The sequence below is a fragment of the Porites lutea genome, chromosome 10 (genome assembly GCF_958299795.1).
Source record: "Porites lutea chromosome 10, jaPorLute2.1, whole genome shotgun sequence".
Classification (NCBI taxonomy): Eukaryota; Metazoa; Cnidaria; class Anthozoa; order Scleractinia; family Poritidae; genus Porites; species Porites lutea.
In genome coordinates, this window is record NC_133210.1 from 14,745,133 (window position 1) to 14,759,107 (window position 13,975).

Below are 13,975 nucleotides of genomic sequence, written 5' to 3' on the forward strand. Positions count from 1 at the left end.
CTTTGAAAGTGTCAATAGCCAGTCGTTACGTCACTTGGAATTTATTACTTATAATTTCAAAGGTAACGAGTCGTGTGTTGCTTTTTCATGGGGTAATAATTCATTAGAATCTTTCCCAAAGGCTTTAGAGAATTTGACAGGCCATCTGACCAAGGCAAAAATGAAAATCTATACAAATCATAGTTTAAACAGCAAGAACCTGGTCACGGCTTGGAAGGATAGGATAGGTGGAGGCTGGGAAATGGTACATCCTCTCTTTGCCCGTCTCCCGCTCCCTTGTACCCCGTAAATCCTCTATTAAGCCCCCCTCTCTTTTAACCCCTTCCCACCTCTATTCAGGGGAAGAAAGTTAATAAGCCCCCCCCCCTCCCTCGTATCATTCTTCACTAAAAAATGTTGGAATGTATTAATTAATCACGACTGTAAAACTTCGAGTGGACTGATCCGGAATGGTTTACATCAACTGGAAGATCGGATTTGATTCTGATCCTCGGCCGCATGACCTCCAATTTCTTGTATTTGAGCTTTTCCACTTTGTATTATGGTTCTTTATCGAGAACTAACACAGTCGTTTTTGCTAAATTAAATAAACCCCCGTCTCTATTAAGCCCCCCTCAAATGTGTTTGAAATAAATAATCACTCGGGGGGCTTTATAGAGGATTTACGGTATTATGGTAGGATTATCAGCTTGTTCTTCCCAAGGCGTATGTAGGCTGTTTTTTTTTTTTTTTTCGATGAAAACACGTACATTTGTAAACCCGCCTTACTGGCTGCCGATTAACTAGGTAGCAAGGCTTGCATTTTCATTGTGTCTTTGCGAACAGTTTGTTGCATGTTATTGCGTCTTATCTCCTTGAATTCTATTCCTTTAGAGCTGGAAAGAAAAATACAGCCTGTTTATAAAAGTCAACTCCTGTTTCCTCACGGGACTTGAAAACCTACAGAACAACAAGTAAGTGAATAGCTTTACAGTTGACTAAAATAGGGACCTTAAACAACGACGACGGCAACGTGAACGAAAACGACAAAAAAGCAATAGGTTTAGATTGGCAAATCAATTTTGCACCTGCATCACGCTTTTTTGTTATTTCTTTGCCGTCACTGCACGACTACGGCGTGAAAATGACTGATTTCACGATTTGTCGAGGACGGGAACACAAGACAACAACTTTCCTTTTTTGTTCCTGCAATATGATGCAGTCCTTTAGAATTTAACTCCAAAAAAATCGCCAATATTTGACGAATTAAACGAGATGGAATAAGCGCGATAAAGTTTGAAGCAGCGCAAATTCATTTTTTAAGTGACGTTTCCATAGCCGTCGCGGTCGTTGTTGCTTAAGCTTCGTAGTAGAGACCTTTAGATTCTAAGACGAGTACGACTAGGAGTACGAGATTTTCTCAATACTAAGTATAGTGCGCGCGTGAACCAGCGTCATTTTGGCGGGAAAACGTGATAGCCGTCGTCATTCTACGCGAGTTTTCGCGCGAATGTCGTGGTGGCGAAAACAAGATATCAAAGTGAGAAGTTTTTTTCATTCTGGGATCGGTAGAGCGCGTAACCTCCTTCACTAAAGGTAACAATGCTAACTTTTCCAGTGAAAAATGGTAAAATGAAGCTTTCCGGGGAGTCTATATTTTGAGAAGACGCGAGAAAACTTCAAGTCAAATCTTGCACTCGCAGTAACAACCTGAGAACAGAGCCTTCTTTTGTGTCCTTGATCAAGGAGGAGAAAACGAGATTCTGCCTGAATCACTTCAAGCCTTTGAAGTCACCACAACCCCTACTTCTGGACCGGTCAATCTTGTTCTCTCTCGTCAAACTGATTTTTTTAATGGGAACATCTGTTTATTGATAATCCGATGGTCACTGTACCAAGTGCATGGCTGTTAGGCCTGGGTTCTAAACTGTATCCAAGCTACGTGCAGCGCATGCTCAACAAATATTTTAGTGGAAGTTGTGGAACTGTAAGCAAAAGATCCTAAACGTCTGACGCGCGAGGCGACACCGCTCTCTGTACACCTAGCGCCAGTTGTTCCAAAGCTGGATAGCGTTCTCCATCATTGGTACAACGGTCGCCTGGAACAGACTAGTGGCCGGTTAAGGTTTTTTCTTAGTCGATGCCCAATTTTAGATTTTCGGTCTCACTATCAACACAGTGTCGCAGATTTTTTTTTAAAGTCATTATGATTGCGTTAAGAGTTCATCTAGAAGAAGGACTCATCAAGATTCTGGTAAAAATCTAATGTTTCAGATATCGCGAAGCATTGCCATATTTGATGCACGCATGCAAACTCAATACCAAGCTTCTGGACGCTTCTAGCAACGTCGGCCAAGCCATGGACGAGCAACTGCTGACCCACTGGCGGCGCATTTGCTTTTCGCGTCTGAATGAGTTAGCGGTAGAAATGTTCAACAGTAGTGACTGGAAATCAGTGTGCAGGGGACTGGAACTAGTCAGTGAACTTGTCATACCTTGCATACCAAAGCTAATTGTCTCGGCCCAGGCTGCTGACGGTCTGGCCGTGGAGCAGGTCAGAAATTGCTGGTGTAACTTCCTCGCTTCTCCTCTTGACGGTAAGAAACCTGAAATTGTAAACATCTTAATATTTCACTCCCCTCTGGGCTTTTCAGGGATAATTTTTAACTCCGGTTGGGGGACTTTTGCCAGACTGCTTATGATACAGTTACAAGTAATGAGGAATGAGTGTTGATGACCACCTATGTGAGTGTGAATTTGCGAGAGAATACCACACCGAGGACTACCTCCCCAACTCTTTACAAGCAGGATTTATTATATGCGCAAGGGTTGTGAAACGGGGCCTACGGTTTATCGTCCTTGTCCGAGAAGACTAGAAAGTCTTACCGTTTGCAGATGTCATTACAAGGCAGCTCTTTAATAATATAAATAATAGCAATAATAATAATGGAAACTTTATTTGTGTTTTTGAATGTAGAATTGTAAATCTCGCTATGTATAGGCAATTTACAAATGCTGCTTGAGATTTGATTATTAAAAAGAAAACAAAAACAAAACAGAACAAAAGCCAAAAAAAACAAAAAAATCAAAATTGCATTAAGTCTGGGCTATCCCAGTTCCTTTTTCTACGACAAAAGATGTAGTATGTTGCTCTAATGGCTGTATTTATCATTTTCTTGATTATATAACGTTGCTGCTTTTTGTCAATGCCAATGTCATTCATCATGTCTAAGAACGTGGAGCATTCATAATAATGATAATAATAATAATAATAATAATAATAATAACAATAATAATAATAACAATAATAATAATAATAATACTAATAATACTAATAATGTTTATACAGGGAGCCCACTTTACAAAGACTGATATCCAGTGAGGCCCTGTACTGTAAAACAATAGAAAAAATAAATGATCTTAGGTAAATGAATACGTAATAGTAATAATAAGTAAAAAGTAAAGAACTAAAAACTTAACTAATATAAGCTACAGGTTAAAAATATTACAAAGTCAGATGGACTCCCATTTTTTTAGGGAAAATCCCTGGGGACGAGGTTGAGCTTTTAATGCACTGTTTAAAAAGAAGAAGAGAGTTAATTTCTTTAAAAGATGCGTCTAAAAAGTTCTATTCCTTAGCGCATCGTTAAAAAATTCTTTGCTTTCCGTAATTTCTTTTAACGAGAGGAAGACGGAAATCGTTCCTTCTTCTAGTGTTTGTCCTAAGATGTTTAAAGACCCTGAGTGTTGGTCCGGCCGATGTTTGAACCAGCGGCCTCCCGCTCGGCTTGGCAGACTGGCGCTTATGTCGGTCAACTGAGAAGGATTTTAGTCAAACCTTCGTAAAACGGACACCAAGGGGGAAAACCCAAGTGTCCGCCGGCATTACAGAGGTACACTCACCAGGATGTTGGAACCCCGGTTGGGTACGCAAGGGACTGGGTGGAGGTGTGCCACCGAGGCGCGCAAACCCCGACCCTGTTGAAGACAAAAGTTCCTCATTTCGCTACCCTGTTTAAGACAGGAGACACTACTTTCCGACCCTGATTTGCTTTGTTTTGCGTAGAGAATTAAGTAGTTTTTCACACTAAAATCGTGGAAATAGATGTTTAGGAAAAAAATTACAGTCGAACCTCTCGGTACGGACACCTCTCTATTACGGACAGTTTCCTATGTACCGACAAAATTCTCGTACATTTCCTCTAAAAAACCTTTATAATACGGACCCTCTCTAATACGGACAACGGACACAAAATCTCGGCCCTTGGGAGAAAATTCATACAAACTTAACCTCTCTATTACGGACACTCCGGGGCAAGGTGTCGATAATTTGTGGTATATGTACCATTTCCTGTCGGCACAAACATATGACACTTTATCAGTCAGCGATACCAATACCAGAACATGTTTTAGGCGAAGTCTTTCGTTTTGTTCCAAAATTCGTATGTACAGCATGTAACTGAGAAGTACAATAACATTAATCAATTTAGATTCAGAAATTAACAAGACACTGAGTTTTGGGCTTGATTTTACAGTCGAATCCCGGTAACTCGAACCCTCTATAACTCGAACCTCCCGCTAACTCGAAGCAATTTATATTTCCCTTCAGATCGTTTTCTATATCATTTTACCCTCAATAACTCGAACTCCCAACAACTCGAACTTTTTTCTATTTCCCTTGAAGGTTCGAATTATCGGGAGTCAACTGTACTTACTGAATACTGTAACCTGTCAGTGGGGTCTTAAAGTGACGTAATCATAGTGACCTCTCTAATACGGACACCTCGCTCTGTCCCTTCGGTGTCCCTATTATAGAGGTTCGACTTTATCGGTATTGCAAATGTAGTTGATGGGCTCCTGAGTCCGCTCATCGCAAGTCTTCACACTCTTTGAAAGGCTTCCAGTCCAAAAAGACACCATGTTCAAGACGCTTAATAGTGAAATTAAGACTCAAGACCTTAAAAACCATACCCTGTTCAGTGGCACATACCCGCATGGGCCAAATAAGGGAGTCCCCCCTTCCCCCGGGGATGGACCTCGCCTTATCTTTGGAGCTAAGTGAAGTGTCTGTAACAGAGATTTATCTGCATTAATTTCATAGAGTTTTCCCGCGTTAGTTAGATTTTTAACTGTGCATGTATCGTTTTGCCGAAAATCATCTGGCTGTTACGTTAGATCCATGGATTCGGATCTTGGATTATGTGGCGGAAGAAATCTAAAACGAGGACACTGTTTGGTTAGTGAGGGGGGAGGGGAAGGGAGAGGTCGGGGGGGTTTTGGCGCAATTGCTTCACCCCTCTTTATCCCCTTCTCCCTTCCCCTCACACCCACTGTCGGTACCCGGCGTCGAAAGTTAGTAGGGAGCTTAAGCAATAACGACGGCGATCAATTCGTCAAATGTTGGCAAATTTTTCTGGAGTTGAATTTTAAGGGACTGTATCGAAGTTCACAAAAAGGAAAGGAAAGTCGTTGTCTTGTGTTCATGTCCTCCATCAAGCGTGAATTTAGGCATTTTCACGTAGTCGTGCAGTGACAGGAACGAAATGTAGAAAAAAACGTGATGCACGTGCAGAGTTGTTGTTTTGCTAATCTATACCTTTTGCTTTTTTGCCGTTGTCGGTGACGTCGCCGTAGTCGTTGCTTTATCTCCCTAGTGTCTACATAACTTAAAGCGACAACCCAACGCTTTTGAGCGCAAACAACAGGGAAAATAGTCAATAGAGAGACTGTTCTTGGTCTAAAAGCTCAGTTTAATTAAGAGATCTCAGCAGTCCTTGTAAGTCCGTGAATTTCACCATGATCCTTGAAAAGTACTTGATATTTGCGGGTGGTTTCGAAGTGCCCCTATAATTTATTAAGTATTTTGTTTGCGTGCACTGTATAGCGTATTTTCTGACAAACGTAGCTTGAACGATGTTGTCCGTTCAGACGTACTTCGAAACTGTCATGAAAGAATGATGTTCTTAATTGTTGTTGAGGAAGTCTTGTGGCGTCCAAAAACTAGAACTCCGTAATAGTTATTTGCATCTGACTTCTCCTAACGATATCATTGCTCATTCAAACAGAACGGTTATGAGAATATAGAAACGATCACAGGAGCATCATAAAGAAAATGCGCGAAGGAGAGTGTGGAGAATTTATGTGTTGGTTAAAGCGCCTAAAGGATTAAAAACTCGTAATTTTGGATTGTCTAAAGTTGTACTAGAAATGGGTAAGAATGACAGCAACATTTGGGATGATTTAATTCAATTTGCGATAGTTTCCTCTGATTATTTGACCCACTCGCAGCGAAAGGAGAAAAGGTTTCAACTTTCGCTACTTCTCTATCTCACAATGCCCTTGAATTCCACCATGAATGGATCATCCTCAAAAAGTACTTCTATTTCTAAACAACCTTGAAGTTTGCAAGTGCTTTTTTTTTTGCTCTCATATCGTTGTTTGTAATCAAAATATTTATACTCGGCGCGTTGTTATCCTGTTTCCGTTTACTGTAATCCAATTTTCACTGATTCTTAGGCTATGTCTACCGCGTGTCTAGGCTATACCAGATAGCCTTGAGGCTTGCACGAAAGCCATATCGTATAGGGCTTTCTCACACATAAACCGTCAGAATGATGATTTCAGAGCAGTTTCTGTAACTGAGCGATGCTGCTCCGCACAGATCATGAGAGTAGATCGTCTAATATCAGAGAGGTTTCTGGTGCCAGTCTTCTTGTAATGTGAAGAGGCGTTCATACCAGGCTGGAAAATTTTTCATGTCGACGTGATAAGCTACCCGGCATGGTGTAAACATAGCCTCGGGCATTGCTGTTAAAGTTAGAAATGAATAGAAAATTCACGCGATGTTTTGCATTTCCCTGTTTTAGTTTGCATTACCGGCAATAGAACGTCGCGGTTAGCTCGAACTCCCACTAACTGGCGCTAATTTTACTCTCTCTTTTGGTCACTTTTTAAGTAAATTTTAACCCACTTGAACTCCCGCTAAGTTGAACTGTTTTTGTTTGCCTTGAAAGATCGATTTAGCGGAGTTGTACTGCATTACTACTAGTATTGGCCAAATACAACATTAAATTAAAATTCCATATTTATTTCGATAAAAGTGAAAGACATAAAGTGTATTGCAGTTTTCTTTTGCACGGTTCACGTAAAGATGCGACTTAAGACGAAACGCGATAAAAATTCCAAATACGATTTTGAATAAAGCGAAACACAATCATTGCCACCGAAAAGCGCTGCCAAAGAGATTTCATTAATGCACTACATTACATCGCTTGATAATCGGCTCTGGCTCTCCCCAATCGTCCTTTACTTTCGGTGAAAATCAGTAAGTCGACCATACGCTCGGCCGAAAATATCGCTCTCTGCATGCTGTTGGTCAGATCTAAAGGTCACGATTTTCAGACGCAGTTTTAGTCGTAGTCTCCATGTAATCCAGTTTGCGCGTAGTTGAAGTGCAGTTTCCGATTATGTCTGCGCTGTAGTTATAGGGGCGACGCCACGCTATTTGCTATCTTTTAGATAACTCAAAATGTGTCTTCGTGTCAATTAAATTCTAAAAATAAAAGGCATTGAAACTGTTTCCTGTCTTCTGTTGCCACGGATGGCAAAGATAGACATGGATTGAAACTTGAAACAATTGGGCCAACTTTTTCAAGTTTAATGCCATGACTGCATAAAATCACCCCCAGTGGTGCAGTGCAGATCCAGACCTTCAGATAAGGGGCTGCGGTCATCCAGACCCTGAGATAAAAGGGGAGTTGGGGGGGGGGGGGGTGGGGGGCGGAATCCAAAAAAATTATTTTCGGCCCTTCGGACCTCAGTCTGGTCTAAAAATGAGTGGGGAGGGGCCGAGCCCCTCCCCTGGATTCCTCACTGGGGTAAAGGCACTAACCAATGATTTCAGCACAGAATTGACCCAAAACAGCAACATCGGCCTCGTGACGTAGTCACTTTAAGTCCTACAACGATATATCTCGACGCAGCGTAGTTACTGATTTTCCGGTGAGTTGTAGTGCAATTTCCGAATATTGTCTGACAGAACGTGTAAGGCAGGGGATGATAAGAACTTGACGTTTTGTCAGCCAGTTTCCGTTAATCGCCTTACACAACAGTTTGGTGAGAGGTTAACTTGCTGAAATGCAGTTTCCGATTGTTGTTCGACATACGTTTTCAGCCAAAGATTGACGCATTGTAATCCGTTTTTCCCAAAGTAATACTTTGACGTGGTTTTTTTCTTTAAGGTAAAGACCATGTTATACAGAGGCTCTATGCCTTAACTCATACTCAGAATATAGGCGAAAAACTGATTCCTAACAACGATGCATATTTAATCAAATCAGATTTTAAAAAAAGAACAAGCAAGTATAAGCTATAGACTTGATGACTGGCTTTTAACACAGGGTTCGAGTACGTGATATTTTTTATCCCGGAAATATATTAAAATAAACATTTGGCTCTTTTCTTTTCTTGAGTGAAGACATGGCATTTGACGTTGGTTTTTACACTTTACACCTTGCTCTCTAAAGTAACCGGTTGTATGAAGTTGTTTAAGTTCTGTTGCATGGTCTGACTGATTTTGCGATTTTATCGATGTAGAGGATGGTATCTTTTACTTCTTTGAAGTGACACTAAAAACCGTGGAAATGCCTTGTGATGTAATCTGGTTTCCGGTAGTTGTCTGGTTCAGAGTTTCTAGACGCGTTGTTAATGACTTGTGAAGACAGCTGAATATTTGCACCCTCTAAGCGATAAATCGATCACAACATCATAGTAACATTAGGGCCATTTATACGAGGAAAAATAAGACGCGTCTTACGTAGGACGCGTCTTAAATAAGACGCGAACTTTCCGTCTAAACGGCACATTTCGAGGATTTCTAAAATAAGACGCGGCTTAGCTAAGACGCGTCTTATTTTAGAACAGCCTTACATAAGACGCGAACGCATAGTAGGCGTGGGTTAATTTTTGGCGCGCCACGTTGGATTGTCGTTGCTACGGGCAACATTCACATGAAAACGAGTCAAGAATAGAAATAGGACGCGAACCATTTATTCGAGCTGTTCTCGGCTTAGATAAGATATGCCCGTATAAATGGTACAGTTCGCGTCTTATTTAAGACGCGTCTTATTTTTTCTCGTATGAATGGCCCTATTGTCTCTATTGCCCGCGCTCCTTCCCTGAGGCGGACTGGACCAAGGCGGACCCGAGAGAGCGGCGAAATTCTAGCCTAATCTTCCAACTACTTGACATCCACTTTTATTGTTGTAAGATGTTGAAATGCTTAAACGTTGTCCCAGAATCCCGGCTCTTACTACTGTTGTTCTCCAAATGTTGAAACTGTTTGAACCACTTTCTCAACGGACCTGTTTTATGGTGGGGGTGTTTTGCCCCATCATCTACTTCTATGAACATTTGCTTTTGTTAGGGTGAATTTGACGTTTCCATTTTCATTTCTTCTAGATCGTCACCGCGCCAAGCTTGAGGAGTTTCTCCCCCAACTGCTTGACGTTCCAAGCGAATCGTGTCCTGAAATAAAACCGCCACCGATCATGCGCCCGCTCAGCTCTCGTGAACTTTGTGATCGTTTTGTACAAGCGATGGGACTTGTCAACGCAAACCAGGCTGTTTTTAAGACGTAGCAGTGCTGCCCGGAACACTTGCCAATACCTGTGAGGAACTCTTCGACACGTGGCCATGGTGTGCCAAGCGTTTTCTCTATGTTTTGCCCCCACGCACCTGTTCTTTGTCTCGTCACGCAACGCTGCCTTTGCAGAGGAGCGCTGCGTGATGAGATAAAGAGCGACCGCGTAGGAGACTCTCCATGTCGAAATTCGCCATTTTCACATAGACCATAACGCACCTAGTTTACCCCCCGAAATTTTGCATAACCATTAGAGAGGTTAAGCGTCACGTTTACGTCAAACGTCAAACGCGAATTTGTACCACGTGACCAAGTTTCCTCTTTACTTGTCGTTTACTCTTCATTATTTCTACAAATAATTTCGTAGTTTCACGCAATTTTTTATCCATAAGAATTGGTTTGAGCTGTTTTTCTATTTTGCGAAATTCTCAACTCGAATCTGACGTTTTCCGTTTGCCGTATTCTTGGTTTGCAACCACGTGACAAGGCGGCCATGTTGGGGGTCAAAACAAAAAAATATTTCCTCGAAGAATTTGCATGAAAATAGATTTTAGTTCCCAGAGGAGAGAAATGCTTTTGTTCTTGACCACCAACATGGCTGCCGTGACGTCACGTGCAAACCAGCAATACGTGAAGCTTAATCTGTCTATTGTAATTGATTTCTCTTGGGACGACTGTAATACCCAGGAGAATTTGGAAACAATAATGGTTATGCAAAATTGTGGGGGGTGAACAAGATGGATTATGATCCATGTGAAAAAGGTGAATGTCGAAATATCGACGAAGCATGGCGCAGGAAACAAGAGCAAATACTGAAAAGTCTCCGAAGCCGGCCGTTCAATTTTCGTAGTATCTGAAAATTCCCGAGCGAAATATGCAACGATAATTGGTTTATCTGTTTACCCCTCCCCCACCCAACCGTCTTTTGTGTACGCAGTGTCTACTCTACCAATTAATTGTTTTTTTTTTCTTTTTTCACATAGCCTTCGTAGCTCGCGGGATGGTTATGCGCTGGGTACTTCCTTGGCGGAGGGGCTTCGAGGAATTTTCAAGAGCGGAGAAGCTGTGAGTTGCTCCCAATCTTCTTGCAGCTCCGCTCCCGCCACCCCCTCCCCCACCCCAATTATAATAATAAAGACAGTACTCGCAGGCTAAACCCACCTGCTACGCACGCTATTTTTCATAGTTTAGCTTTCAAAGGTGCTTACACTGTACGTGTTCCCGTAAATGGCAAATGTGCTTCAGTACTGGCTGCGTTGGCCTTGAGTACACTGTTTTTTAAATTGTGCAGGTTTTTATGTACATACTGCAAAGTTTTGGAGAGTTGTATTTAAGAATTTTCAACAAAGCTCGTTTATTTGTAAATGGAATAAACTGCCTTCTCGTTTAAAAGAGGCCATGTGAATTCTCTATTTTCTAGTTTTTGTTGTTTTCTTTGTAACAACAACAATGATTAATTGAACCATCTGTTTATACTAAAAACTAATCTACTGTCTTCCCCGAAAAAAAAACTGGAAAGCTAAATATATTCTAGTAGACGAAACTTAGGCCCCGTCCTCAGGTATCCGAATACTTTTGAAAACGGAGATTTTTCTCTTTGTTTTCCAAAAAAAATACGCGTCCACACGTAGCGTATTCGAATGTCTTCGCTCCCGCACACGAAAACGCTAAAACTGTGAAAATACGATAGCATTACTTATGGAGCATGCGTTATGCTAGTAGTATATGATGTGAGATATCGTATTTGAAAAGCACTCTTTTTTTGTCCGACCACACGTAAACGAGAAGCCGGTGTTTTTAAAAGTCCCCACTCTGAAGATCAGTTTTGAACAGATGCGTCTTTGGTGACTCAACCGGATGAAAACATTACCCGCTTTCAAACAAAAAAGGAAACATCTAGACGGGGCCTTAGGCGCTCACTCATTACTTATCATTTTGGGCCGCACTTAACCCCCTTTGTCCTAGGAGTGACCAACATCAATTTTCTCACAACAATATCCATACATTACCAAGAGGAAACGGGATGAGAATTAATAAAATTATCACTTAAGGGAAAATGCTTTGATCTTTTATCAAATAGACCTTTTTACTTCCTATATTTTGTTTTCCCATTTTAGACCGCGCGTCGACCACGCGTTCCATCAAGGAAATTTTCCGCTTCTTTCTTTATAAATTATGCATACATATGCAGGTGGACAGGACGAGAACAGTTCTCTGGGGTATTGTTACGTGGTCCGAAACGAGAAATTAAAACAGGCAGAGATGAAAACGTCTATTTAGTCCAGTGATTCTTTAAAAAAAGAAGTATGGAGATCAGCCCGTGAAATTTGTAAGTGAATATTAGGGCTTAATTAAAGGGTTTAATTAACAATTATTCACCGAAAAGGAAGTAGCTGCGTGGTGAATATTTACCGAAACGCGAGTTGTATAGCTAGAACATTGTTCATGAAATTGAACGACAAGCTGATGTTGGGTTTTCAAAAAAATCAATCCTCTTTGCACGTTATATTAAGGAGCTATCAATTCGTGTACACTTCACGTGACTTGCTGAAAGCATGAATTAAAGGGGTGGTGGGGATGGCTGAGCTCATTATCGGGACTAATTTGTGAAATTGTTAATTCAGTTGGTCAGAAGAATTTTACATTTGTCAGGTAAAAGTCAGGGAATAGTCAGGGAATTTCAGAAACTTTCCGGCTGTGGCAAGCATGAGTTAACTTAACATCATCGTCCCCATGGCTTCTTGGTTTTCAAAATGGCAATTTGGAAAAAGGAGAAGAACCTGGGGACGAAGTTAGACTCGAAAACAGTCCGTATTTTTGCGTATTCAAGTACGCGCGAGCAGTCAAACAAAAGGTCTGGAACGAGGCTGAAAACGGAGAGTGAGACTGGGGAGAGACGCTATTAATACTCTTACGCCGCGCTTTACCAATTTCTTTACTTATTTTGAGAAAAAACCCGACTGTTTTGCAGTCTAGGACGAAGTCTGGTACCTCAACAATTCTTGCTGAGCAACCGTGTTGTACGATCATGCGCAGAACAAACGAATCTGCGTTTTGGCGAGCCAGCGCCAGACGCAAAGAAAAGAATAAAAACTGAACTCAGTAACCATCACATTCTCAATTTTTCGTTACGTTTACAAATTAAATTAACTAACGAATACACATTTGTACATTCTGCGCATGATCGTGGAAACTTTTCACAGTCGAGTGAATGATTTCACAACAAAAACCTCGCCTGTGAACGGACGTCGCCATTATAATTAATGGCCATCTGATCGTTTTGTCTCTTTTTTGCTATTGTTTCTGTGTCCTTAGTCAGAAGAGTCTAGGTCTCCATCTATGGCGGCTTGGGCCGTGGAGTGCTGTGTATGGCTGATAAACTAGAAACTGATCATTACATTTTGCCCTAAGTGAGAAGTAATTGTTAATGTTGGCTTATGGGAGGGGTAGGTGGGCAGTTTCCCAGAAACGTGTAATGATCCCTAGTAACTAGGGCAACATGCATTACACAGTAAAGAGGTCCACTCAACGTGTAAATAAAACCAACTGTTTTTTTTTTTTGCCGGATCTCTAACTTAGAGATGCTAATGCCAAACGTCACTTGAAGTGGGAATTAAAACAAAACTGAATGCATCGGCAAAGGGCTGATTTATTAAAAGCCAATATTTCGGCTAACAAAATGAACCTTTCCCAGGGCCTTAGCTACACTGGAAGAGAATACTATGACGGCTCCGGAGCCGACAGACAGTCGAGTGGTGCTGGATCTCTTGTAAGCTATTTAGACGGCAGGTCTGATTATTATCATTATTATTATTATTATTATTATTATTATTATTATTATTATTATTATTATTGTTATTGTTATTGTTATTGTTATTATTATTATTATTATTATTGTTATTTATGAAGAAGAAGAAGATATATAAATGAATGAATATTAGGGAAAATCGCTGGATTAATTTCATATTCCCCCTTCACTCTGTTCTACGTGAGAAAATAAAACCTATTTAACTCTTCCTAAAGTCAAGTGGATACCCCCCAAATCCTCCGACCCTCTGACCCCCACCCCAAAGGAACGGAAATAATGATTGGTCTTTTAGCATACCCTCATTTCGGTTTTCCTTAATTCAAGTGGTTCCCCCAAGATTTTCCGACAACCCTACCACCTCCTTGTAGAGTCGGAAACTAATGATTGGTCTTTGATTAAACCCCATTACTCTTTCTAAAATCAAGTGGTTTCCGAAGATTTTCTGACCACCTATAACCTGCGATCAGACGGGTCCTTCTTCGAATTCCCTTTCCCCATTCGCCGACTTTCGCGCCTTTCTCGAAAAAAAAAGAAGAAACGCCTGATCG

At 41.1% G+C, this 13,975-nt stretch overlaps 1 protein-coding gene across 1 annotated transcript in view; it reads left to right on the forward strand.

Moving 5' to 3' along the window:
- Window positions 1-11,024, forward strand: part of LOC140949840 (ubiquitin carboxyl-terminal hydrolase 25-like) — a 33,429-nt gene extending 22,405 nt beyond the window's left edge. The window contains exons 22-24 of the mRNA XM_073398980.1: window positions 874-953; window positions 2,254-2,576; window positions 9,439-11,024. Of these exons, the coding sequence (XP_073255081.1) occupies window positions 874-953; window positions 2,254-2,576; window positions 9,439-9,617 (582 nt within the window). The 3' untranslated portion in view covers window positions 9,618-11,024. The remainder of the gene's footprint in view (window positions 1-873; window positions 954-2,253; window positions 2,577-9,438) is intronic.
- Window positions 11,025-13,975: the final 2,951 nt, after the last annotated feature.